The 24,190-nt window shown below is 34.0% G+C and overlaps 1 protein-coding gene across 1 annotated transcript in view; it reads right to left on the bottom strand.

Annotated features, from left to right (window-relative positions):
• LOC108732918 overlaps nt 1–22,820 on the bottom strand; it is a gene marked incomplete at its 5' end in the record, with an annotated part of 54,265 nt that extends 31,445 nt beyond the window's left edge. The window contains 3 exon segments of the mRNA XM_025980389.1: nt 10,563–10,696; nt 12,148–12,283; nt 22,615–22,820. Coding sequence (XP_025836174.1) covers nt 10,563–10,696; nt 12,148–12,283; nt 22,615–22,820 — 476 coding nt within the window.
• Between the last annotated feature and the right edge of the window lie 1,370 nt (nt 22,821–24,190).

The raw sequence follows: 24,190 nt of genomic DNA, 5'->3' as shown, positions 1-24,190 counted from the left end.
CACGTTCTATCTAAAAACGGGTTTTAATTGTAATATATATATTATATATTCATGCACATTAATGTCAAGGAACTGGACTGAGCATAAGGTTAGTGGATCTAGTCGAAACAGGAGTAATTTAATATTTGGGTTTTTGTCATTATCATTGTTCGTGGCACTTGTCCAAAAGGAATTCTAATCAATTTTAATCGAATCATTATCTCTATCACAATGGGCATGAAATAATATTAGATCGTCTCTACAATTCTGCATTCCGTATGTTCTATGGTATCTGCAAACGAAACAGGAATAATTACGACCGGAACCTGATTGCATTTACATTCCATTTCCTGTTGGAGACATCCAATGTGCACATCACTCGCGTGTGCCACGTCAATGGCCTGGTCTCATTATCGGGAAAAATGAGCAACAACCGCGCAGGGTGAATTCAATTTCTTCTCAATTACCCCAACAAATAAACAGCAAACTAACATGCGGTCGACGTGCGTACGTAATACCTACAACGGCATATCGAACGATCGATTTCTCTATGTTGTTAATTATGTTTGGATGAAATTTCGAAAAGAAATTAGGATTCAACTTTCACCATTCCTTAACGTCATTATATTCCAGAGCAATTTTTGATTTCTCGGACATCATCGTGTGGTCGTCAGATTGAAAACTGGTGGTTGAACATTATTTGCTAACAGTGCTCTATCTGGGTCGTCTTCTACTTCTTTTTACTCCTGTTTCTGCTTCTGGTATGATTCTAACTAATCCTTCATGTCTCAAAGTTCTAATTTTAGCTCTAACTCCACTTTTACCACCCTTATATACCATTATTTTTGTATGATAGAAGCAGGTCCTTTTAGGAATAAAAGAATACGCTTTAAAAGTTTCATAGGAATGAATTATATTTAATATCTGACAATTGTTTCGACGTATTACATAGGAAGACAAATGAATATTCCTCATATTTGCACCATTTGAAGATAACATTATGTGGAATGAATATGCTTGTAAATGTCAGTCATTATCTTTAAAAAACTTCCGTATTTTCCACCATTTTATAGAAATATATATACGTTAGTATAATACTAACCTTTATTCTAATATCAGTGAGCTTTATAATAAAATTCAATTTACCTTTTATGAAGACGTATTTGACTGTCGCGGACGTGACATTCGTTTTTAATTGATCGCAACCCTGCTATTAATTTTGAGATCGATGATTTATAACGGCTTCCGTAAAGCAATTGATGCATTTTAAGTATTGAACTTAATTTCTTTATTTATTTATTCTACTGTATCAAATGGGAAAATCAAATTTCATTACAGCGCATAATTTTGGAAAAAAGTAGTGATAGAAATTAGATATTTAAATTAAATGAATGTGAAACACTTGGCTAGTTGTTTCATCAAATTACTAACGAATTTACAGTGTCAAATGAAGTAAAAATTTCTTTTACAGAACTATTACTAAATAGTAAAGGCTTATATACTTTGGAAATTATGAGGGAATTATTTCTGGTTTATATCATTTCGGTACTGAATTATAAGTGTTAAAGATTATGCTCGAGCCTCATATTTTACTCTTCAATTTCGAAGAATTTGAAGGACTTTCTTTCTCTTTAAATTATACGTAATCAATAGGTTTACTCTACTATTGCAGAGGTCAAGATAATTGAGAGATTTCATACGATTTTTTAAGGCTTTTCTTTTTCAATTCCACTTATGCAACTTGAATATTTGTAGAAAAAGGTATTTACCCAAGATGCTATACTTATAATAATATATATTTATTTGTTTCAGGAAATCTCCAGCTGATCCTGGCAGCCGCTGGTGAGTAATTTTTAAGTATTAATTTTTCTGTTAATGTTTTTAATATGTATATGAATAATTTTTATGACAATGACTTAAACAATTCGCCCGAAAGTTTGTAAGCTTTTTCAAGGAAATTTTACTATATCGAAATTGTGATTAGAAAGCTTTCTGTTTATTGCCATAAAATCTGACGATTAAAATCGATAGCATTAAATACAATTTTGTATAAAATAAAATCGCAGAGCAGTACAAACAATGTCTTACACCTACCATACAGAGGCAAAATTGTCAGCTCCGCTGCGCATTTTCTTCCAACTCGATGAATAAATATTGAAATTACGAATTGAAAACTTATTTTTGTCAAAACAGAATAAATATAGTATTACTCGCGCATAGTGTTAGCTTTTTATTGGTCGAAGTATTTTTAGAATCGGTCGGTTCAATAGTTCCAGAGAGATAACCCCCTAATCTCACATACAAATAAACAAATAGACAAATTTTATTAACTATCCACCACCTAATTTTTATTTAATACACAACATTTGTTTATTCAGGCTGGAATATTTACTACTAAATGCTATTAATTACTAAATTTCTTAAATAGGTGCAGTTTATGAAAGGGTACTTAATAACATACATTTTAGGAGAGATCGAAGGGGGGGGATTATTACATTACTTATTTGATCGTTAAACGAAACATCTTCTTATTTACATTTTTGTAATCCTCATTAATTTGGTTTTTATAAATATTTTAAGTAGGTACTTCTAAATATTCCTTTTAAAATTTCAAAAAAAAATGCTCATTAGTTTGTGTTTATTTTGGTTTTGTAATTTTCTCATTATTCTCGTTGCTAATAACCAATTCGGCCAAACAATTTTCAATCGGTGGACGAAACCGAGACCACGATCAAAAGTTTGCTTGCGCTCTGGCTGGCATATGGTGCAGTCGGAGCCCTAAATCGAACAAAATGCAGTTCGGTTCGTTTGAATTTGCGCTATATTTGCTACAAACGAATTCAGCGTCGATTGTTGTTGTTAGAAGCAGGCGAAAAGCTGTTGTTTGTTGCGGTCTGTTAATATCGCTCTGTTTTGCCAAGCCGCGCTCTGTGTCAGTCGACTCCCCCGCCGACCTCGCGGTTTTACCAAAAATGTCATTCACGGCTCGATTAGCTATTTTCCCGACCGAGCCGACCGTATTTTTAACGTGGCCGTAAATTAACTGGCTTGTCGTAAATGTGTCGGCCTATTTATTGCCACTAAATGTCACCCTGATATTGCTTAATTTTTGTTATCGAGCCTAGTAACGAGTTTCCATCAAACAGAACATGGGAAATGATAAAACTGAATGTCCATTCGAAATCCAGAAAACTTTTAGAAAATTTAAAAATTTAAAAAGCTGTAGAAAAGAAAATAATTTGACAAGTAAACAGAATTAGCAACTTATAATAATTTCCTTCCCTTTTGTACAAACTGTAGTATACATAGGCAGTTTTAGACTTTAGTTATCTCCGTTTATCTATAGTCTAAGTAGCCGAAATAAATTTGTCGAGTTGCGATTAAAAATAGATATTATCATGATCATAAGGTCGTCAGTCCTAAGACTCCACTCTTTCCTATCCTGAGATATAGTAAAACTTATTAGTACATTTTTTATTCTAATTATTTCGATTAAACAATTAGTCAGTAGTAGGAAAATGTACGCCGTTGTAAGTTTTAAAACAAATAAATAACTTTTGGTTTACAGGCTTTCATTAAAATTCTGTAGTGCTCCATGGGAACTAAACTCATCCCTTAAAAATAAATTGATGTAATGTGGAACATATACGGTTTCGCATTTATTAACTTTTCATTTCGTAAACTATTCAATAATCCGTTTATATCTAGAGTACTACACTACACTGAGCGTTCGAAGAGTGTTTCAGTAACAAAGTTACCTTCTTCAGGGATTGACTATTGTAGCATTGGGATTTGAGCTTTTTAATATGGTCTACAACATATTTGCATTTTCATTGCACAAAATGTAGTCAGTGTTAAACATATCTATACAATCATTACAATGACAAAAATTTCAAATATCAACTCAGTTTCGAATTGAAACAATTTTCAGTGCCTAAATGCATCAAATTTTTTATTTCAGTTTGTAAAATGTTAGTATATATAACCTATACGTTGCCTGTGCGTTATTGGTTTATTAACCAAATCAAATAGTAGCTCGATTCAAATTTTACAGTACCTAATAACTTTTGCTTAATTAAGTTTAAAGTATTACTGAAATGTTAGAATAGAAGTTTTGGATTACATATTACTTTTGATAAACACATTTAGTTACCTAAAACGAGCATAATACACATATACATTTTGATGACATAGTAGAAACATTTTCCTTTAAATTCCTAGAGGGTTTGTTCTCGTCGACAACTCCGCATTGCCAAAACTTACTGTTAGAGTATAATTGCTTATTGTACAAACGGTAACTTTTATTGGTAGTAGGTAACCAGGTGAATAAGTGCTGTTGTAAAGTACATTGTTTTTTTATTTTTTCGTTGAACTTTGCACTAGAAACAACTAGTTTACATACTGCAAAAATCAAATGGGTTTACAAAGCAAGCACGCTTTGAGAACACAAAACTTTCGAGTAAAAACTTCTGGCTTATCGTACAGGTACATGTACAAATATACATATATATGTATTCAATTTTGTACAGATTTTCAGTTAACCAATTTATAAACACGTAAAATTTTTTTGGAGATTGTGAAAGTGTTTAAGGTAATCATTCTATATTGAATTTTTGGTAAATTTCTAGATGACGGCCCCCACCACCGAAGGGGGTGGGAGTGGATGGGAGCGAAAGAGGAGGTCTCTCCCACCACTGTACCATACCGTACCACGGTCTCACCCCTATAAAAAGTTATTGGGGTTCAAAGTTAATAAATATGCCAATTTTTATACATTTTTAGGCATGTAAATATTTATACGAGGGTGGATTGATAAGTTTCCGGCCTAACCAAGAGATGACGCCACTAGGCCTACCTTGAGGTGACATTCTATAGTACCATCCTTGGATAGCTTGTAGCTATAGTTTCAGCCCGATCTCCTTGCTAGTGTAGGTTTGACAGCNTTATATATTATCTGCTCAAAAGGGTGAACTTTACCACTGAGTTTGACATAATTTTGTGGCTTTTGAATCTCGGTACTCGTTCTCATATGAAAGGGTAAAAGCAGATAGACATTAAGATAACCTAAATGTTACACAAAATTCCTCTTTAAGATTTTCTACTCTAAATTTCTGAATGCTGGTTCACATTAAAGGAAAACTATTTGTAGTTAAATGACGCAGAAACTAAAATTAAAATTTAATTGGCGTCATTGGCTTTTCAAGAGCTTAAAGTATTTATTTGGATACATAAATTAGGTTACAATCAAATTCTTGTTTCTGATTTTCATATGTCTACCTACTCAAAAATTCAGAAGCACCAGTTAATATTCATCATAGATTTAGTTTCAGTCGTAAATTTACTTCTAAATATTTATGCATTGCTAAACCAGAAATGCCAACATTATTCATTGTTTAAATTAATTTGCGATAACTGCTGTTTGGGATCATAATGGAAAATTTCTAGTGAACTTTGCTTGCATGATGCTACTGACTCTTAAATTACTGACAACATATTTAAACTTACACGAAGTACCTGTACTCCATTGTTATTCTATTATCATCCAAATTGGTGTCTTCTTTGTTTTTCGTCAGATATTCTTTCCGAGAGACAACTAAGTATATTATCTAAACATTATGTGCATAAATTTAAATCATTATCTTGTTTGAAACTTCCTATTATGAGATCTTTTTCCAGAGAAATACTAGGCAAATTACGCTTACTCTGTTTCAGTATTTTTTGGTTCGTTATCATTTTGTTATTACCCTTCTTAAACTGTTTTAACAAAATAAAATAAAAATAAAACCAACACATTTGAAGCGGAAATACATTAAATAGTACAAATCCAAAAGTGTGTTCAAGAAATGTTAATTTCAACATGTTTGTGATTGAAATGGATTCCACTATTTTAATTTTTTAAAATATCATTTGTCTTTCAATTATGAATGACCTAAGCAAACATTTATAACATATGCCAATGTAAATGAAGGTTTCCGTTGAGTATTTTCAAACTACTTGGTCGGAAATCGTAGTAGTAGTAGTAGTCATTCTTAAACAATATTCAAAGGTAAAACTAATGGAAAAATACATAAAAATATTGAGAAAGTTATATAAAACATTATTTAAATATCTTTATCAATAGGATAGGTTAGGTTAGGTTAGGTTAGGTTATCGGGTTTTGTTCAAGTGACCATCCTCTTTCGATCTCCCACCTCCGCCAGCTTGAAAATAATTTTTTTATTGAATTTTATTTGAATTATAGTGTAGGAAAATTGTCAAAATAATCAACTTTCAACCCCCATAACTTTTTATGGGGGTGAGACCGCCGCAATTTTTTTATGGGGTTTTACTCAGGTGACCACCCTCTTTCGATCCCACCCACCCATCATCTAGACATTTACCGAATTTTTATAAAACTCCTTTTTAGCGTGAGTGGGCATATAAATAAGTAACATTTTTTTATTATTTATTTATTTAATAGTTATCGTGATAGAATCTTTTTCTCGTTTATTGAATAAAAATTGGCTGAACTATAGAAGAGCATTGAATACCAATGAACGTCCTCGGTTAAATGGTCTATTTCCTAAGAATAGGCGAAGTATCTTGCGCTTCACAACGTTTTATTTATTCCACGTATCAGAACAAATATTTTCTATTAAATTTAGAGGATAGGATTCTCAGCATGTAGCTTATAGTAACAAGAATTGTTTGAAAATGCTTGTAGAAGAAGGTTACATTTCAACAAAGCACCGTTTTATAAAGTTCTGAGTAAAGCGAAGTGGCTCATAAGTATCCGATGTGTTCTGCGATCGTTACTTATGCTTAGTAAAAAACCTTTGAGAAAGTTTGGAGAGTTAGGCAATGATATTGACGTGAAACAGGAGCCTGGAGGAATTGATGAACGTTTTACGTCAAAAGCAATATTTCTAAAGATCGCTAAACTAGTTGGGAAGAATTTGTTCATAAGTCGAAAACAGAATCCGACGCGTCGGCTCAACCAATTTACTATGGTATCCAACTTTCCATTTCTTAAAATGATTTCAATTTGCTGTCTATGACTTTTTGCACCTGTTTTATTTAGAATAAATGTGTACAGTTAAGGTTTTGCAATTTGCAGTTTTTGCACAATCAGTAGATTAAATTCTTAAACTTCAAAATCATGCCATCATCATTATATGGTCGTTAGTCTTAGGATTGTCTGGACACGTACCTCCGTTATCCTGAGCTAATATTTGCATTTCCTAAAACTAAAACATACCACATCCTTAACTATTTATGAACTGTAATATAGTCTAGATCTACCTGTACTCTTCTTAATTCCTATTTATACTCATAATATGTTTTTACACACCGATCTATCTCTTATATTCCTTATTGACTTCCATAGCGCCCTCTGTTCTTCTATTCTTTCTAATATCTCCTCATTTCTAACTTTCTCTATCTATCTACGGTATTCTCATCATTCGCTTGTAACACCGCACTTCGAACACTTTTAACCTTTTCTTTCACCCGAACAGGGCCGTACTCCAGGTACTCAAGGTATACACCTTTAACAATCTTTTTAAAATTTGTAAATTAATCTTTCTTCTTTTTATTGAAGGCGAATCGACCCTGCACTATCCTCTGTTTTATATCCTTACTGCTTCTTTCGTTTTAAGTTATCTAAATTCCTAGATACCAAAAATTAGTCATTTTTTCTAATTTTTTCGTCTCCTATCCCTATATTTACTTTTTCTTCCCTTGCATACCATCAGTACTTTTGTTTTATTTTTATTTATTTTCGTACAATACTGTTTTGCTAACACCACTTCCATTTTATTTAAGTTGCTCTCTCACTCCTCCCTGTTACATGCCAATACTGCTATATCATTTGCAAATTTAAGCATACCAATCTTTTGCCCCTGTATATCTATTCCTGAAGTTGTCCCATTTTTAATGGTGGCTGTAATATCTATCAATTGCATTTACCTACAACGCCTTAATTTTATGTTTATACTAAATTTTAGGGGTAGGTGCCTGAAAAGGAGTTAAAGTAAATTGCTTAAAGGACAGTTCCTCTAATTAGAAACATTTATTTCCAAGCTTGTTTACAGAATGAGATCGAAAACACTTAAAAACAGCTGTTATCTTTTTAACTAGGAAATCACGTTATTGATGTATAAAATTGAACATGTTTTTCTAATAGATAAATAGAGTGGTTATAGTTTTGTTTGCCTACAGTTGATATCGTAAAGTTTGTTGCCTTTCTGTAACCCTCCACAGATAAAGGAATTGCCGCAATTCGCTGGAATTTTATTTCAGTTTAGTTTTGGCAATCGGCGCAGCGCCACTGGTTAGTATACGACTAAAAATGTACGTATGCGATTGCGACTTAGATGGGAATTACAGATAAAGGAAAGAATTTCCGTCAATCCGGAAGAAATTCACGGACCTCAGTTCGACTCTCGGATACCGTCGTCGGTATACTTCCCAGATATATCTGATCGGGAACTTTGGCAAATTAAATTGGCGACCACCGCCACCGTCACCGTCACCCTTTTCCCCTCGGCCGGCGTCGCCTTTACGTTGATGTTTTTGTTTTCCATCCTCCGACTAATAGGACGCAAACAAAAAGCATCGGCCTAATTGACGTCCGTTATTCGGATGGACGGATACGTGGGTGAAGTGGGTGGAATTGGTGGTGGTGATGGTGAACGAAGACCGACGACATTGGATGGATTTATTAAAACAGAAAAACTTCTCGTCGCCAACCGAAATGGCCGATTGGTCCTAGGGAGATGCGAAAGAAAGAAAAAGACGGAGAGAGAGAGCTGAAGAGATTTATCGTTCGCGGATATCTGGCGTCTCAAAGAAACAAAAGAAAATAATTTTCCGAATGGCTTAACTCGGTTGAATTTGAAATGAGCACGGGAAGCGTCGGAGAGTACATAAATTTATTTGCCGGGCGCACATAGAGCACACGAAGAGGCGACCGACGCCGTTGTCGTAGTACGAATTGTGGTAGGCGATGCGATGAGACGGACGATGGCGCTCCTCGACGTCGAACGAATGAATTTTAACAAAGTGGTTTTTATACAGGCCACAGCAATAAATCTCGATATTTTTAGTTATTGGAATAATTTCGTTGCGCAGAACACATATATTTACAAACTGTAAAATTTTTATCAGAATCACTGTAATTGAGTTTCAATTTTATGTCATGTTGCCATCTTAGATCTCAAATACAAACGTAGCAACCCTTTAGGGTTAGTTAAAAAAAATGTTTATTTAATTGTATCAGTGAGCATTAAGACTGCAAACGAAAATGTTCCATTAAAATTTTTTATCCTTTTTCATCCTCTTACATGCTAAATTACAAAATATATTTCCATATTTTTTGTAAACATCATAAAGGAAACTATTGCAAAATTTTAACTAGGCACAAGGGTTTAACTTGAGCATTAATGATTCAGCGTGTTAGGACTTTTCTCGGAGAATTTTTCATCACTTTTTTACTTTTTAGTTTTTTCGAAAATTCCTGTTAATTTTGTTTAGAATTATTAATTCTATCAGTAAACTACATTTCAATAAAATCTATCAAAGTGATGTCGTATTTTAAAAGCTCCAATTTGATATTACTTGTTAACTACGGTAAAAATTATTCTTATCAGTATCGGTGTTTAACGTTATGATTTCTATTATCGATAGATTCATAAAATTCTGGCAATGTATTGTGTTTTTACTAATACTAAGGCTTGTATTGGTCATTCAACAAAAGAAACGCACAAAAGTAACGGGAAATCGCATCGTTCCAATTTCAAGGAACGTTTGAATTTACACAGTTCATCGAATAAAATGTTTATCAATAGGTAATTGAAATCATAAAAGGTATTCTAACATTTAAATGATTGCGCCTACGAATAGTTTCATTTTCAAAAGGTTCGTAATTTCGATTTTCCACTTGATGGAATCTTTATACAACTAAAGCTAAGAAAACGCAAAAGAATGTTTAGGTTGATTACGAATCTATCAGGCAGAAGGAATCGAAAATAGAAAAAAGGAAATGGAGAAAAACTTGATATTTAGTTTTTCTGACAGATCTGATACTTCGGCAAACTTGTTTGATTTCTCTTGATACATATCAGTCACATTCAATATTAGGTACCTACTAGATACATTTTCCTTGTCTTAAAGTTAACTCACGGTAAATACAATCTTTCAATCAAGCTATAAGACACGGCGGAGGGATAGTTAGCAACCAATAAAATTAAAAGTGTGACATTATATTGAAATGAATAGGGTTAGATAAGGTTCCCCTAACTGTGGGTCGCGAGGCGATCCCTGTAGACTGACTGTGATTGATGAGTTAGTGATAAAAATTGTAAATGTTATTTGGAGTTTTTCTGATAATTTGTTACAAAACTAGAACTACAACTGGTAGGTACTTTTTGGTGTCCCAAAGAAAATTCCCCAGGGGGTCACAGTAAAAATAAGTTTGGGAAGTCCTGGGTTAGACTTGTAGACTGGGAATTGTAGAAAAGCTTTTGGTTTACTCTAATGTGTCATTTTCCCATTTCCATATGAGTTGACATCTATTAATTAAATTGTTCTAAATAGGGACTCACCTTTTCGCTGTTAATAAACCATGTGATGTTTGCCGCCGGATCGGATCCTGGAGACGTACAATCGGCCGTCACTCTTTTGCCAATTTCTGCTTTCGGGGGTTGCACGTTGAGGTCGACCCCTCCGTTGGGAAGTTCTGTAACACAATCGCGCTCATGAATATTTATTATGTTTATATTATTCAGTCTCCGAGGAGCACCGTCGAAAATTTGTTACTTTGTAGCAGCGAAATTCGCGCGTCGTCACTTGCACTATATGTATAAAGGATTAATTAAAGTTTTCGAGAAATGTATCAACTAAATTGTAAGTACGCTGGTTAGAAAGACGAGAGACAGGGCAAAATTGTAGTAATGCTGTTGGTATAACTTTCGTCAATTTACATTGTTGAAGATTTTTCGAACAAAACGAGATTTTTATTCATAATAAAATATTTGCTACCAAAACTTTTTGATATTTTATTGAATAGATTTCAACATTCGGGTTTGATGATCATGTCAGGATTAAGTTTCGATGATTCCGGGCATGAAGCTGTTTATCCCACCTTTCGATAGCAGCTCCTTTGACTGCCATCCTCGGAAAATAAGGCAAGAGTCAAAGGACTCAGCCCCTCCTTATCCTCTGCAAAGGTAGTTTTTACCTTCATTCCCAATAAGGAGGCTAGCAAAGAATTGGATAAGTTGGATAAAGGGAAAGGGGAGAGACAACCCTGAACAAAAAGCAAATTGCGCAAATTGGGTCGGCTCTACCATGGACCAGGAGTGTCAGAATTTAAAACTGCATTCATCGAAAACTTGCCGCATTGGGTGTTGATGAAAAATTCAAAATTTTCAAAAATTTCTATATTTTTTTTTCTTCGAAATTCAATTTTTCCTGTACACTTAGGTACGGGCCAACCGTTGGTGAAATAATTTTTGCGCTATCTTTAATAATTCGCCAGATATGTTCTATTAAACATTTAATTCTCGATTTCGAAAATAATAAATGATGCAGGCCGACCGTAAATGTTTCAGCCTTTTAATTATCACCTTGAACTTTAACTTAAGGTAACAGGATGGCTCAAGTAGAGTCGAGGAGGTAAGCCGAAAAATAGAACCTGGATTTGGTGGTCCGGATTTTTGGACCTTTGCGCAGAAGAAATTTTCTGTGCCTCGTATGTTCACGAGCCGTTGTCTCGTGTCGCTAAAGCTGTAAATCTACCAATCATAGAGACAGTTACCCTACGCCCTTCCCTAGAGCTTAAGCACCTAAGATACAACTTGGCAATCTAAGTAGTATAATTATTACAAACTAAATGAGAAATTTGGACAGAAATAAAATATATTATAGTTTCATTGGCGAAATGTCTCAGGTAGACGAGTCCCTTTAGATGACACTTTTATGACTTTTGCGACTCGAGATGACGGCTTAATTATACATGACACACACAACAGTATGACTGCGCAGTCAACCACTGCACAGAGGTTTCAATACGAAGAGATCTTACTGCGGTATTCATATTTTGTCTTAGGAAATCTTACCTCCTAGACTCGAATTGAGACTCTAGTCTTCTTGATTCTACTGTAGAACAGGATATTATTTACACATTACCTGCAACAGTCATGTGGGCCGCCATTATTTCGGTGTGGAATAGAGGCGCATCTGCGGAAACTTCACACGCATACTTCCCGGTCAATTCCCGTCGTACTCCCCTCAATGTTACCGTTGTTGGACCGGATTTCGACACCTGCAACAAGCAATAAATACCCGCGATCATGTTTCGGAACAACAAACAACCACGTCAAATTAATTTGGCCGTTGAAAATACGTTGTCGGAATATTTGTAAAGAGCAGCCTATAATCATTGTGTATACGTTTGTGTGTACTTGTGTACAGAATGTGTGTACATGATAATAAGCTGCCAGCGGATTGTGTTTGATGGTATCTATTTGATGAGTCTCTATATCCGGTAACGTGCAACCAAATGATGATTATGATGACGATGAAAATCATTATTGTTCAGTACTAATGTAGTACGTGCACCATGATGACTAAAAAATCTTTTTCGGTAGGCAACATTGTTAATCATCCTATAAGCTCTCTATCACGCTGCAATAGGCTTTCGATAGTTTTATTATACAAATGTATATTACAGTAATAGATGCAGCATGGAATGGATGGTGGAATAATTCAATTTAATTGTATAGAGTCCCGTGAATTTTGAATTTTATGTTAAACAGTTGTTTTGAAAGGAATCATAGAATGTATTTGATTACAGCTGGAGCATAATTAATGCGATTATTTTACGAAGTAGATACAAAATTCACTTTTATTTTTTAAAAGCATTCGAAAATCTTCTTTAATTTGTATGGTACGCTAATTATTAATAAATATTCGGTTACTTTAATTTTTTGTAAATTTTTTTGGTAGGTATCATCATTTTTTTTAAACAACTGCACAAAAATTAAGTACTTTTCTATACTAGGAAATATGTATCTAGAGTTTAATATTGTTCAAAAAGGTTCAATTGTACCTGTTTATAGTTTCCTATACACATGTTTCCAAAGGTTAAAAGGGTATTGAAATTAAAACTGAAAAAAGTCAACGTAAAAATTTCTTTGATAGGTAGATTAAAAATAAAAATTTTCTTATGTACATATCTAACGATTTATTTTTTGTAAGGGTTGAAAAGAATTAATAATGCACGTATAACTGGTGTGTCCTTTGTTGTTGTTGACAAAAACATTATTGCGATATAAACAATAATAACCACCTTAGACAGTCTATTTATGTAAGTAATTTTATTAGAAAATTTGTTTTCTTTAATATTGTTCAAATAACGAATACTGTAAAAGAAAATCTTGGTTTCCTATTCATTATTTGTATACAAAAGAGTATTTTTTATCAACAGTTACTGCCTTACAATGAAAATGATTAGTTTGCGACAGTTTTTATGAAAAAGGTTTTCTTGTCGATCATGAACTTCTTTTTCATTCGTTTTGTATAAATAAAGAAAATTTTTTGTGGCCTCGCTTTCACGTTAAATTTTAGAAATCAGAGGAATCGAATATTTTATGAGGCACTTTAAGTCGTACTGGGAGAACATAAAAAATATGTTAGGTTAAAAACATCACGTCCTTTTCTTCTTTTTAACTTATTATTTCAAAAAAAAGGGAGGTTTTCAATGCGACTAAGTATATTTTTTATGGGTATGTATTTTATCAGATTTCTTCATCGATTTTAATGATCGTTTCTTTATTGGATAGGCTATATCTCAAGGATGGTTTCGTTTAAATTTGAAGGGGATGATTTCCTTTTCTAATCTACTAGTTTAAGTTTGTAATATAGACAAACTTTTGAAAAATGATGTGAACTAAATTTTGTCGATAGCGTTATATTCTCAACAACTATGCGATGTACAGATAACATCTGCCAATTTCTCCAGGAATTATTAGAAAATGTTGCACGGTTACGAGGGTATCTTGTTTTACCGGAAATTTTAGTTGCTACAGGGTTTGCATGGAATTTCAGATTTCCAGATAACGTCGACCAAACAAGCAACATTGATTTTCGTCTCGCTTTTAACAGAATGCGTCTTTTTGAACGAAAGTATTCAAAGAATTAGGTATTCATGTAAATTTTCACCGAGTTATCTTCTATACGCGTACGTGAATAAAAAGACTAATACAGAAAACGGGGCAGATAAAAAAGAAATAACTGAACATTTATTTTGTATCTAGATATGTAACATGAATATAAACGATTACGAGATAATTAGCTTAAGGGGAGTAGATCAATAGGACTCAAGCTTCCACATTATGATTAATCTATTGTAAAGTAGAAAGAACCGATAAAGTAGATTTTAGTTGAGCAGTTTTATTAATACGATAAAAATAACTACTTAGGTACGCATTTCCTTTGGTGCGTTGAGAGTAAAATTTTAGTATGCAACGGAAGTTGCGCGCGCACGACTAATGAATATTTTACAGTATGAAGTTAGCGGCGTGATTATGACTTACCGAGCATTTGACCATTTGTGGTCTCAGCGGTCGTCGCTGTTCACTGATTCGGTAATGAATACGTTTTTATTTTGCATTTTCAGTAGGTATCTCTAATTAGAGAACAAGATACTCAAGACCTTCACTTTTTTACCTTGTTTATGATCTTATCTTGACCGTCAAGACCAGACAAAACAAGATCGATAAATTCTTGACTTTTGCGACAGCCCTATGTAGGTTTCATGTTTTTTTTTTTCAAGTGTAGTCAAGTGAGCTGAATGAGAAAATAATGTTGCTATACTAGCATTAGCACTATTGTCTTCGAAAATATGAAACACATTATATACCAATGGTTCAGGTTCTTCGTTTCCTATTATAAATTTAGATTTCCACTATGTATTTTGTGAGATAGGTACGTTTAGTCCAGTTCCGATTGTGCAATTAGAAAGTTTCGAACATTAATATAATTTACTTTGGATCCGACATGATATCTCAGAACGCGCCACAGCCAACAGTTTTGCTGTCTATTTTAGTCCAAGTTATGTTTAAAAGATAAACTTAATTAAAATCTATAGCCTTTGCACTAATACCTAGCACAAGTTTAATTGAATGGGTCTGTGTTGTACCTACTAGCTAATGGACAAAATATGTAATATTTATTATTGAGTTATAGGGATGTACATCAGAATGGATTTCCTGACGGCTTCGAGCGTCAAGTTCTTATGTTCATCCTGGAAATTATAATTATTCTTTTCTACTATTTTCCTTTTAGTTTAAACTTTATTATGCTATTAAATTGTAACACGTAATATTCAGCGACAAGTAATATAGTGGGAAACTCAATAAGAACTGTCATCTTTAAAGAAAATTCTTGTGACTTTAAAAAGTTGAATTAATAAAAATAATAAAATTGGATCATTTGATTGTCGGTAGCCTAATTAAATACCAATTAATGCCAAAATTACGTATCAAAAGGTGTATAATCGAAGATTATCTGTTTCTATGCCATAAAACGTGAAGCATTTTCTACAATTAGTAACTCCCTGTTTGATCTTATTCTTTTACTGAGTTATGCGGGGATGCGTTTCAGTATTCATTGTGATAATATTTCCTGTTTCGCGTTTAATACTAAGACCCATAAATAAATCCTTTTGTTATAAGCGCGGTCTAAAAACAATTTTGAGGGCAGGTTTTGAACGAAGCACATAACAGGTTTACCTACTGGAAATAAAATTCCGTGTGAATAATGTCACTTAAACCGAGCCGCGTTATCATTAAACACTTTTTATGAAGCGATTTCGGGCAGCTCTAACTCCCTGATTAAAAAAATCCAGAACGGTGTACGTACCCGGCCTGCTCTTAAACATGTAAATAGTTTTCATAAAATCCGCAATGTTGCTACACTGCCTGCCGATCGTAATACGTATCTTTAGCCTGGGTGATACGACGGAATTATGCTGAGACTTGAGGCGACCCGCTTCGGCGATGGCTTCCTTCTTCTACATTAAATTAATCAGCTGAAAGTAGTAGTTGGGAGACTTGGTTGCTTAAAGGCCTCAATATTATTCCGCGACTGTTTCAAAGAGGATCTTGTGGAGAAAGAGAGCGCGCGGGTGACGTAAAAATTAACTTCGCTCGTGGAGTAAATTGCGGTTCTTTGAGGGCATTAAGCTGAATCTCAAAGACGGCGTGGAGAAACACATAAAGCTGAAGAGTTTGAAAAGTCTGTCTCTTTTAAAAAGAAAATACAGCATTAACGTGCTTTACTGTTTCAAGATATTTTTCATTGGTCGTTTTTAAAGTAGGTACCTACCGTATTCTCAGGAGCTTTTAGAAAAATTGATTATTCGCGAGGAACGCACCACCAAAGTAAAACCACCTTATCATCATCATAAGGTAGTCAGGCCTAAGACTGGTTGGATACGCACCTCCGCTCCTTCCTATTCTATGCTAATCTTCGCACTTCCTTAAAACTAGAACATCCCACATCCCTAACTATTTGTGAACGGTAATCTAATCTAGGACTACCTTTATTCTCCCTAACTCCTGTTTCTGCCTTTAATATGTCTGACCAGAACCTCATGCCTGAGAAGGTGTCCCACCAACCTATGTCGCCTATTTCCTATTGACATCTATAGAATTTTCTGTTCTCCTATTCTTTCTAATACCTCTTTCATAGAAGTTACTACTTTTTATTGAAGGCGACTCGATCCTGCGTTATCCTCTGCTTTATATCCCTACTACTCCTTCCGTCCTTATTTATCTGACTTCCTAGATACCTAAAATCGGCCATTTTTTCTAATTTTTCGTCTTCAATCTTTATATTCGCTTTCTTCCCTTGCGTAGCAGCATTTTTCTTTTACTTTTATTTATTTTCATACAATACTGTTTTGTCAATACCGCTTCCATTTTATTTAAAGCTATCTCTAACACCTCCTTGCTAGATGCTAATACTGCTACATCATCTACAAATCTAAGCATACTAATCTTTTGCCCCTGTAAATCTATCCCTAAAGTTGTACTGTCTTTAATGATGTTGATCGCGAATTCGATGTATAGATTAAAAAGTAGCGGTGACAGTGTGCATCCTTGTCTGACTTCCTTCCTAATATTTACTTCTCTACGTTGCTGCTGCAGCTCTATAACTGCATGTTGTTCTTACTTATTTATGAATAAATGCTGTAGCTTAATAATACTGGTGGGCCTTGTACAGTGGCGCAACCATAAAAAAGAAAGAAATAGTTTCTGAACAAGGATAAGAAGTTCCAAGCGAAATCGATTTCTTATTATTGGAATCTTTTTCGGATGAAAAAATTGTAAATCAACCAGTACGAAGGGGAATCGTAAACTGGACACCCTCATGAATACAGCGCAGATTTCTTGAGCCTTAACTAGTTTACTTTTTTATCTTAGAATTGTACGAATCTCTGATAGGACATCGTGTCCACTCCTGAGCGGTATCTTCTATATAATATTGACAAAGGTGACTTCGCTCTGGGACGTTCATGAAATATACATTAAAGTGTATTTGGGCAGACAATGAAGTCCTAAAAAGGGCCTCCACTTTTCTCATCCGTCGACGGGATAAGAAGAACGATACGAAACGTTAAGAAAACAATAAAAACGCGAATCGACGTGGATGCAATACCAAACGTGGACTTCCGTCTTTTGCTATTACAACGAAGACGGGTCTGCATCCGTCTCTGTCCTGGATACATTACCTAATTTGCAGGCATTACGTGAATAGCGGTTTGAGGTTAACGTGATATTACGTGATTTCCACGGAGCATCGCTCTAGATTACGGTTTGAAACGCGCTTTTATGTGAACGCGAGTTGCTATCGTACGAATGCTCTAAATGTCTAGCATTAATTCGTCGTGCCAGACGTTTCTGACCCTGGTGGCTGTCTGTTCAGGTAGTGTGTGTGGGTTGGGATGTAGTATACTTCAAACGCGTACCTAATGCCACAAACGCACTAAAATATATACCAGAGTCGACAAAATTATCGCAACGAAAATTCAAATTGTATACGGTTGTCTTATTTTTCGTTTAGAAGGTTTAAATTTATTTATCAGTTATCAAAGATCATCGGTGATCACCGGAAACTAATATTTCTATCTTTCGGGAACAGTATTTTTTGTCCTTCTGAAACATAGTCTATGTCCTTTTCTGTAGTCTTGGCAATGTACATACAAAATCTCGCACACAAACCACATTTACATGTATATTAGTTAGGATTCCTCTGATTATATTTGAAACAGACATAAGCACCTGTTTAAGTCGAAACAGGTGCCTGTTCAAGTCGAAACAGGTGCCTGTGCCTGTGTTTCTAATAAATTCTAACAACATCAAACTGTTACGGCTATTTGTTTTTTATTCGCAATTTAAAATGGATAATATTTTGCAAAACTCTGAGGAACATTACTTTTAATAGAAACTATAAAGGTCATATTTTGGCAACCGGAAGGTGAAGACGAAGATTTTTTCTTGAAAATCGATAAATAAAGGTTTATCATTTTCCTACACTCAAAAGTTCGTACGATTTTTTTCCGCAAAGCACTAGCATTTTGTGAATTTTCTTCGTTTAGTTTTGTTGACGAGGAGTAGGTACACTATGTTTCAGTTTTATGGAATATGGCATATGAAATATTGCTGATTTAGTCATAAAGGAAAATTAGAATCAAGAAATTTTTTATGCAAAATATTACCACGACCCTCTCTTTCAAAATAGAATTTTTCATCTTCTTTGTTTGAAATTCATGCCACTGATAATAATCAGAATAGGTGCCACAGGCCCGACGCTTTTCAAGGATATTATGAAATAAATTTGAATCAATTTTATAAGAAAATTACAATGAAGCCTTTGAAAATTGTACTTGAAAGACAGTTTTGTCGTAAGCCTCTGATTAATCATGAAAAGCTGAAAGGCAAATTTGATTATATTTACCCAAATAAAAAAAAGTAAACAATATTTTTCTGAAAATGAAATCCAATCTAATAAATGTTCATATAATATCTTGATAATATCAATATATACCAAACAAACCAGTTGTACCTAATGTTTATATATTGTTAAAAATGTAGTTATCATAAAATACAAAATTTAGAGAAATAAAGTAAACAATTGCTTTCTTATTTTCCGTTAGTTTAATTAAAAGCTCTATCAACACTTTGGCATATGATACCTTTTCAAGTAATTGTTAATTGGTTTAATATTTGCAAATATGTGTACGTGATTGTGTGTTCTCTATAATTGTTAGTATTTAAGATCTTTGTGAACACTTTAAAATTATTAATATAAATTATATATACTTTCCATTTCAAGTTTGAGTTATTTCAATCATTTTGACTTAACTGTATACAAATACTTATACAGGGTGTTTCTGAAGTAGCAAGCATGCAGGAGATGACAGGGCACTATAAAACAAGAAAATTAGGTAAATGTTTAGTGGTCCGAAAATCCACTGTTTTCAAGGAAAACGTATTTGTACACTAAAGTCCGGCCCTGGCAGGATCACGAAGGGAAATGTGATATTGCAACGCCACATTCCATAAGCTGCAGCATTCGAAGAATTTTTTTGTATTTTGTGCTTTTAATACCATGTCGAGGTGTATTTTAAATAGTGCTGCATGCTATCAGCGATGAACAAAGTAGTTATTTAATTATTCGTTATCCCAACTGTTATCTAAAGTGTAAGCTGTTGATATTTACTGTATTCGTCTTTCCACAACCGTCACTGTTTACATTTTTCATCGATGTTGTTTAGTTGTTATCGCAATTACAAAATCAAAGTTTACTACTTATTTCAGAAACACCTTGTATATACGTCAAAGAACATTCTGACTTACTAATTTGACTTTCGAAATGATTGAACTCAAACTTCAATAATGATCGTACTGTAACAAAAATAATTCAAAAAGACTGAAGCAATTTTAATTAGAAACCAATTGAATTGAGTGGTAGAAATTCACAATTCTTGCCAGAATTCATGAATTTTGAGATGCCGGAAAAACGGTCATGTAAGTACAAAATGCTTGAAAACAATTAAAATTCTTACTAAGCCAAGACTTCCTAAACTAATGCGACTAACCACTGTTGGCATTTTACCAAGAACCGACAAAGAGTTTCGAGCAAAACTACTCAGCAGCGTGTTGCTAAATGAATTGAAGAAGAAGGAAAATGTTGCTACGTTAAGAGCAAAACCAGCCGAACAGCGCTACTAAAATTGAATCAAGAATAGAGACATAGTCGCTCAATTATGTTTAGTTTTTAAGTCGTAATAAAGAGCTTATAAACGGCCGTTTTATGGCATCGTGAATTTTCTCTTGCGGTAACAAATTTTATTAGCTTATTTGAATTAATTGCGCTCCTGCAGACAAGTACCGCATTCGGCAATTAAAAAGGAATATTTTTAATTACGTAAATTTAATATCGAACGTTATTGTGGTTTTTACAAACCTGCGATAACATTGTGGATTTATTTCAGTGCATCAAAACGTAGGGAAATTCGGATGACGTCATTTATACGTAAGTATGCAGCTATCTATCAGAATTTGATTAAATTATGAAAAAAACCATTTCCGAATTATCCTTTCCCGGTATATTAGTTGCGGATATTTAGTACGAGAGATACTGTTGTGTTTAAATGGAAAACTGCGGCTGCCCTTTTGAATATCCGAAGGGAATGAGGAGAAGGGAAATAAAAAACCTCCTGTTTGATATTTACCGTCCTCTAATGGCTAATAATTTTAGCATAGCACCGTCGAAACTCATAAAGCTTGGGCTGCTGGGAGCCATCCCGATTCTTCTTTTTTTTTTTCGTCTGTGCCACAACCTAAAATAGGTACCCGGCCTCCGGCTGTTGGTAATCTATTTAGTTTTTTCCCGTCTCGTCGCAAAATGCACCGGATCGGTTATCTAAAAGAATTGACATCGCTAACCGCAGATGAAAGTACGAACCCACGAGAGTGTGCGGTTAGATACAAGCCACACGACTGCAACATGTTGCAATTTATTATGGTCCAACACTAGATTGGATATTTTGGGAAAACAATAAATGATTAAAAAAAAGATAGATTTGCAGCAGAAAAAGTATTGAGTTAGGCTAGATTAGGGTTAGTTGTTCTGGTCGTTTTATAAGATTAGATATACCAAAATGCAGCTAAGTGGAAAAATATGGAAGAATACTCTAATTTGATCAAATTTAATAATAAAAAAAAATCGGCGCTCAAATATCCATTTGCCGGCTTTTTCGCTTTGGGTCAAAATTATTCGTTTTTCCATATTCCACTGAAATTTGATAATGCAGCTTGTCTTCATAAATCGAATAGACGTTTTATTGGATTATTTTAAAAAGCCGATTCAATTGAATAAGTAACACATCTTGGTATAACCTTTGTCTAACATAAAATATATCAGTTAACAGCAGATATCATTATATTACGGAGATACTGCTAAAATTAGATACAGATAAAATTGCTTCTTTAAAAAAAGCTTTTTGATTATCCTCGGAAACTAAATCTAGAAGATAAATAATTTTATAGTAAAGCTACTATAGTCAATTAAGTCTGAAGATTACTCAAAATAAAAATATCTAAATAATAATAATTACTTTTATTCTGATATGGATTTTTATCAAGTAAAAATCGAATCTATTAAGTAAATATTACTCTATAACTTGTCATGTTTCTAAAAAAATCGATAGTCCTTAATAGTTTTGAATATGTGTAACATATAATCGAACTAAAATTTGATTTGCGATTAAAGTAAATCCTTTTTAGAAAGAATTTTCCTCAATTTCTGAGTATTTTTTTATAGATAACGCTACTGTACATAATGCTTAAACAAATTGTTCGCGCAAGGTAGTAGAACAATATTATTATCAGTGTATAAGTGTCTTCGAAGAAAGAGATGGGGGTGGCGGTACCACCCCTACCCCAATTTGATATTGAACACTATAAATTGAAGACAGTTTCGACAGAATACAGACCACTTCGAATTATTTTGTTCTATAAATTGAGTTGTTGGGTACAAAAAGAAAAGTGTTCGAAAAACTCTCGTTAAGACGTCTTAAGCTTTATCTATCCTAACTAAGTCATGTCTCGCTAAGTGAATTCTTCTTCTTCTAAGTGTTAATTGTTAAGTGTTCCTTGTTAATTTGTACATAGTTTTTTTGGTTAATATACGGTTAAAAACACTGCAAAGTTTTATTAGAGAAAGTGAGCTCTTGTCAACGTTACAAGTAGCATTTCCACGAAAATTTTAAAGAATATCGTACTATTTAATTTTTAGAAAACATTGTTAGTATATGATTTTAAAAATCGAGTTGAAGAGGCCTTAATTTCTTGCATTTTAACATTGCAAACTACGCAATATTTAGTTATATTATATTAATATTTGCATTATTTTATTTTGAAATTAAATTATTCATTCACCTGAAGAGGCCATTGTGTTGGCGAAATAATTATTGTGAATTTTACAATACAAATTTTTGTAACTAAACATCGTACCCATAAGGTGATTTTACATATATGTATAACATAAATAACAAAAAGAAATAAAGAAAAAATGGACACTTACGTCGACGTTAATGAAGGGTACTGAGAATGCTTTGGAGGGTGGCGATTCCTTGGGAACGAATCGATAGAATTCCTCATGGTTCCGGTACCACTTGATGGTGTAGAGAGCAGCCTGTTCAAGATCGTAGTCGCAGGAGAGGGTCACGGAGTCGCCGGATTTCACCACCTCCGGCACCCGGATTATCACCGAGCGCAGGGATCGGCACTCTGAAAGGGAAGGATTTGCAGTAAGTGACTGCCCTGCTGAATTACCGATACGATGGCTCTTTTAGCATAAGCGGTTAGTAAATCATCGAAAGCGGCAGACAAAGGGACAGACCGATAGGGCCAGGCATAATCAACGGGATAACCCTATCCCGGGATTGCCTTTTCAATTACGTAATGTTCGCTGACGACGACTGGAAGTAATAATTCTCAAAGGAAGACTCGAAGACCATCAAGGATTTACGTTTCGGCTATTTTCCTTTTTTTTTCCTTTCCATGACAGTTTGCATCGTTTAGCTGTTTTTTATTGAGACCGGAATTTAAGGTTTTTTTTTTTAGAATTTCGACCGGTCGTCCAAACGAGGGTCTTATTGTAAAGATTTGAATAAGTTAAAGAAAAAAAAGGATGTGCTAGTAGGCTCGACTGTGCGTTTAAATGTATTTGAACAAAAAGGTTTTATGAATACGACTTTTCAAACTTTAGGGTGCGCATATAGTACGCGATCATTCTGATAAAAAATATCGGAAAAAATGGAAAGCAGCGGAGGCGTAAATTTTATATTTTGTAAGAGCAAAAACTCTTCTATTTTTACTTTGCTCTTAGTAATTTGTTTCTGCACCTTTTTATATTCACAAACAAATTTGTTAACCTTTGAATAGCATAGAAAATAATTTACAATTTCAATTTTGACGCGCAAAATTTCGCTCTTTACAGTGGTTCAAGCCGATTTTAATTTCTATGATATGGAAGCTGTGCAAGGTATCCTAAAAGGTCCCGACTAGAAATTATGCTCGTGGACCTGACAGGGTATAACCTCGATTCATACAAGATCCTGATAAGGACCACCCTATGTTGATATGAGTAGGAGTGTTGCGCTTTTTTTTTTAAGAAGGACCTAATAAGGAAATAAAAATTATGACCTAAAAGGAAAATTCAAAGAACCCTATCTAAACCTGATTGCAAATTTATTATTAANAAACTGGTAAAATTGTAGTTAACATTTAACAAGAAGGAAAATCCGTTTCCTCTTGGATAGTCATCTGACGATATTTAAATTCTGACCAATCAAGTTTATCCACACTCAATCCTGATCAGAATTTAATTATATTTGCCCTATAAAGCATTAAATGGTCTAATCCTGATAAGATCCTACCGTGGAAAACTTGATTTCCTCAATTTTTTACTTTGATAGGACAATCTGTGGACATCCTGATTTGGACCTGACAAGTCTATTCTTATTTCGGATATCTTTATACAATCCTCATTAGGACCTCACTGGGAATTCCTTAACTTGGACAGCCTTATTAGGTCCTCACATATATCGGGCTAACCTGCTTCTAATTTCTAGTAGGGGTGTTTTGAGGAAAATAGG

Source organism: Agrilus planipennis, unplaced genomic scaffold (genome assembly GCF_000699045.2).
Source record: "Agrilus planipennis isolate EAB-ADULT unplaced genomic scaffold, Apla_2.0 scaffold22, whole genome shotgun sequence".
NCBI classification, from domain to species: Eukaryota; Metazoa; Arthropoda; class Insecta; order Coleoptera; family Buprestidae; genus Agrilus; species Agrilus planipennis.
This window is presented reverse-complemented; position numbering and strand designations above follow the sequence as displayed.